The sequence below is a fragment of the Peromyscus eremicus genome, chromosome 11 (assembly GCF_949786415.1).
Source record: "Peromyscus eremicus chromosome 11, PerEre_H2_v1, whole genome shotgun sequence".
Taxonomy (NCBI): Eukaryota; Metazoa; Chordata; class Mammalia; order Rodentia; family Cricetidae; genus Peromyscus; species Peromyscus eremicus.
Genome location: NC_081427.1, coordinates 66,393,805 through 66,397,582, shown reverse-complemented (window position 1 = coordinate 66,397,582; position 3,778 = coordinate 66,393,805). Strand labels below are relative to the sequence as shown.

Here is a 3,778-nt window from a genome sequence, read left to right as displayed (position 1 = left end):
AAAGAATTTTTGGCAGTTTCTTGGTATTAAAGACCCCTAAATCCGGCTAGTGTTGCAAATGGGTCCATGGTATGTGACCATCCACTGGGGCATAAGTAACCTACCAGTGGCCACGTCCCCAAGGAAGAATGAAAATAAAAAACACAACATGAAGTTGGGAAGGAGACGAAGTGGAGGCACCAGAGGGAGTTTGGGGGAGGTAGTGGTGGATGGATATTGAAATGAAACTTTAAAGAATGAAAAAGCTACAACATGACCCATAACAGAAAAAAAAAAGAAATTTTTATTTTAAAATTTTTATTCATTTTACATTTTTGGGGTAAGGTAGGGTCTACAGAGATCGATGAGCCCATGGCGACCAGAGGAGGACTGAACAAGGGTCCTCTGCAACAATTGCTTTCACCAACGGAGTCATCTCTCCAGGCCCCACAAAGTGAGTTTGTAGAAAAAAAAAAAAAAATGTCTTCTTTCTCTTCACCGTCTCTTGTAAGCAAACACTCATGTTTATTTTCTCCTTTGCTGAGCCTTTGATCATACATATGTTCTGCTCAGTCCAATCCAGACAGGTTTCTCCAAAGAAACCCTGTTGGGATATGCTTGGGACCGGCATCAAAACTGAATCCCAGTTTCCAGTTCATTGGACAAAAATTAAACCGGTACAGCAACAGGGTAGAGTATACCAGAGTCTATCGCTCCTCCTCCCCCAACCTGCGGTTCAACTCATTTACAGCTGTATTAAAGCCGGAACCACCATGCTGTCTTTCCCCACATTCACAGTAAATGCTCCACACATTCCATATAGTTTACCCAGGTGTCATTGGCAACAACACTGGCTGCTGCTTCTGAGAGACACATGTAGGTCACAGCTGCCCAGGTCCTAGGAATTCTTCAGGCGTTTGAGCGGGGGCTCCAGGAGAGGGCGGTTAGCAGAAGCCAAGGAGCGGTATACTTCAGCCACTAAGTTGGGATATGAGCCCACCATTGCCTTCCAGCCTGAGGTCTCAGAGACCTCAGAGGCATGAGCTGTAATGAAATCCAGTGCCTGGGTTTTCAGCTGCCCTGCGCTGTGGAAGTCAGCCAGGAAGAGAGTGTGGGCAGCTTTCTCCACAGAGAGGTCCCTGCAGAGGGCATCCTCACACATGACCTTCAAACGCTCCAGGCCATACCTGTCAGCAGCTGCCAGCACAGCATCTGCCACGCTGTCCAGGTCTGGTGCTGTTCCGGTGTAAATGAAGTCCATCATTGCCTTGAAGACTTGTGGCTCCAGGTCATGGATCTCAAGACGGTTCCTTTTGCTCTCCTCCATGTCATGTTCAAACAGGGCTCTGAAAACTGGAGAGCGAGCTGCTAAAATGGCCTTGTGAGCCCGGAATTCCTGGCCACCTACCAACAGGCAGCAGTCTGTGAAGCGGGAATTCTTCCGCAGCTCTCCTAGCTCATCTGCCAGTGTGCACTTGGGAACCTGAATCCCTGGCTTCCTGTTCTGGTCGGAGATGCTAAAGGAGTCCTGGGCCATGCTCACCTTGCAGTGGAGGGTGAACTTGTCATCTGGGAGAAGCCAGTCGGCATGGGACAAGAGGAAATCTCTACGAATGAAGTTTTTGAATCCCCAGCTGTAGTATGGCACAAACACAAAGGCTTTTGGGCTCTTCATACTTCGTGTTTCCTCTCCTTCCGCGGTTTCGATCCAGAACTGGAACTTTGCCCAAACATGATTCTTTGGACAGCTGAGCAACATCAGGTAAACTGACAGGTAAGTTGTCCTTTCTTCATTGATCTCGTCCCGGTGTATTTTCAAATACCATTTCTCATTGGCTCCTATTGAGAAAGTTGGGCTTCTAATGTGTCCCCGCATTCCCTCCAGAATAAAACTGAAGTTGCTGATGGTCCACTTGTAGGACAAATTCTGGACGCTGATCTGCGTGTAGTCCCATCTCTGGGCTATCCCATCCCCTGACATTTCTTCTGGAGGTAGTTTGAAGGTTAAACTGGATCCAAAATTAAGAACCAGGAATTATTTTCTCTTCACCTCATCCAGGAGGTTGGATGGGTCGGCTGGTCTTCAGTATATGCTGGAATTCTGAGATGTTCTCTAATGCCAGTGAAGTAATGGACTTGTGGCAAGGTGAGGGCAAGCAGGCAAAGATCGACGGCTTCCTTCTTCCATGTCTTCTTATAGGGCTTCCAGCAGAAGGCGTGGCTCAATTTAGGGTGTGTCTTCCAGCCTCAAGATCTAGATTAAAGGCGTGTGTCTTCAGGTCTTGAGATCCTGCTTAAATGTTTGTGTCTTTTAACCTCCAAACTCTGTACTTGAAGTGAATCTACCTACTTAAGAAAAACATGTCTCACAATTGTGCCCTCCATTTTAGGACTGTAGTTAATCCATGTCTAGTTAAGTTGGGAACCAAGAACAACCATGACAAGTGTATTTTGCTTACTGTGCTTCATCTTCCACAAAGTAAGGGGTGGTGACCATTCCTACACAGCTGTGATTTAATCTTCTTGGGGTTTTACACTAATCCCTCCCAGAAACATGATCCAGGAAAAGGTGTTTTCCTTACCTTGTCAGATCTCAGCATTCACAACATGGAGGTCAGGGTGGAAAAATTCATATATGGTGGGCAAGAAGCAGAGCCAGGCAGGAACCTCTGAAAGTAGCTGTCTTCTTTCCTGTCTTTTATTCTATCCAGACTCATAGTCTTCAATATGACTCCATTAACTTTCATTGGTCGTCTTGACCCTCCCCCTCAGATAATCCTCCTTGGAAACATTCTTCCAGATCCACTTAAGGACCTGCTATGAGAAGGTCCTGAGGGCTTCAGTTTCTCAATACCTCATAGTATTCATCCTTCCCTGGGGAGTTCTGTTCTCTTTAATCTTTGAACATGGATTTAAGCCATTAGAAAGTCTTTATTAACTCTCTGGCAAGTACCTGGGGTGCTCCAGATTCCAGTGCAGCAACTTGCCTTTCTCAGGGTGAACTTTTAAGCACAAAAGCCATATTCTGGATTGACACACTTCAGTTAACAAGAACAGTTAGCCAGAAGTGTCAGGACAAAAGCCTAAATGTTAGTATATTTTGAGAAAGGTTTGAACATTTAGAGATGTTCCCAGAACGATGGACTTCGGTAGATTAAGCCTTTGTTTTATTTGTGGCAAGGATTGCTGTTTTTTTGTTTTGTTTTGTTTTACACAAGTACTGGGTTTTATACCTAGAATGATATTTTCATTATGCAGTTACACAGGTGGGTCTGTGCACCATGAGTCTATGATGTAGACAGAGGCCAGAAGAGGCCATTGGATCCCCTGGATAACTGGAGTTACCGAATGTTATCTGTGGTGATATTTTATTTGTGCTGAAATATGGTGATATTTTACTTGTATGTTAATAAATAAAGCATGCCTGGAGATCAACGGGGAAAAGGCCAGCCATTTTTAAGTAAATATAGAAGTCAGGGAGTGGTAGCACACGTCCTTAATCCGATCATGTGGCAGGCAGGGTCTCTGTGTGTTCAGGGTTACACTAGGGAACAGCCAAGCATGGTAACACATGCCTTTAATCCCAGCTGGAGGTCTGTCCAGACAGGCAGTGACAAGGAAGTGAGGTAGCTGGGCTAAGAGCTAATGAGAGGGCAGAATAGCAAGTCAGTAAAGGCATGGGTAGACAGGAAGTAACTCACTTTTTGTAGCTGCAGAGCTGGAGAGATATCACTATTTCCCTGATCTCTAAGGCTTTCACCCCTATATTTGGCTCTGTGTTTTTTATTTAATAAGAACA

The 3,778-nt window shown here is 45.3% G+C and overlaps 1 protein-coding gene across 1 annotated transcript; it reads right to left on the bottom strand.

The window, feature by feature from the left end:
• Positions 1 to 877: 877 nt before the first annotated feature.
• LOC131921572 (speckle-type POZ protein-like) lies at positions 878 to 2,476 on the bottom strand. The gene is made up of 2 exons (XM_059276305.1): positions 2,439 to 2,476; positions 878 to 1,988 (listed from the first exon to the last, which is right to left on the bottom strand). Exons 1-2 carry the CDS (start codon positions 2,474 to 2,476, stop codon positions 878 to 880), a joined length of 1,149 nt encoding a protein of 382 aa, XP_059132288.1.
• Between the last annotated feature and the right edge of the window lie 1,302 nt (positions 2,477 to 3,778).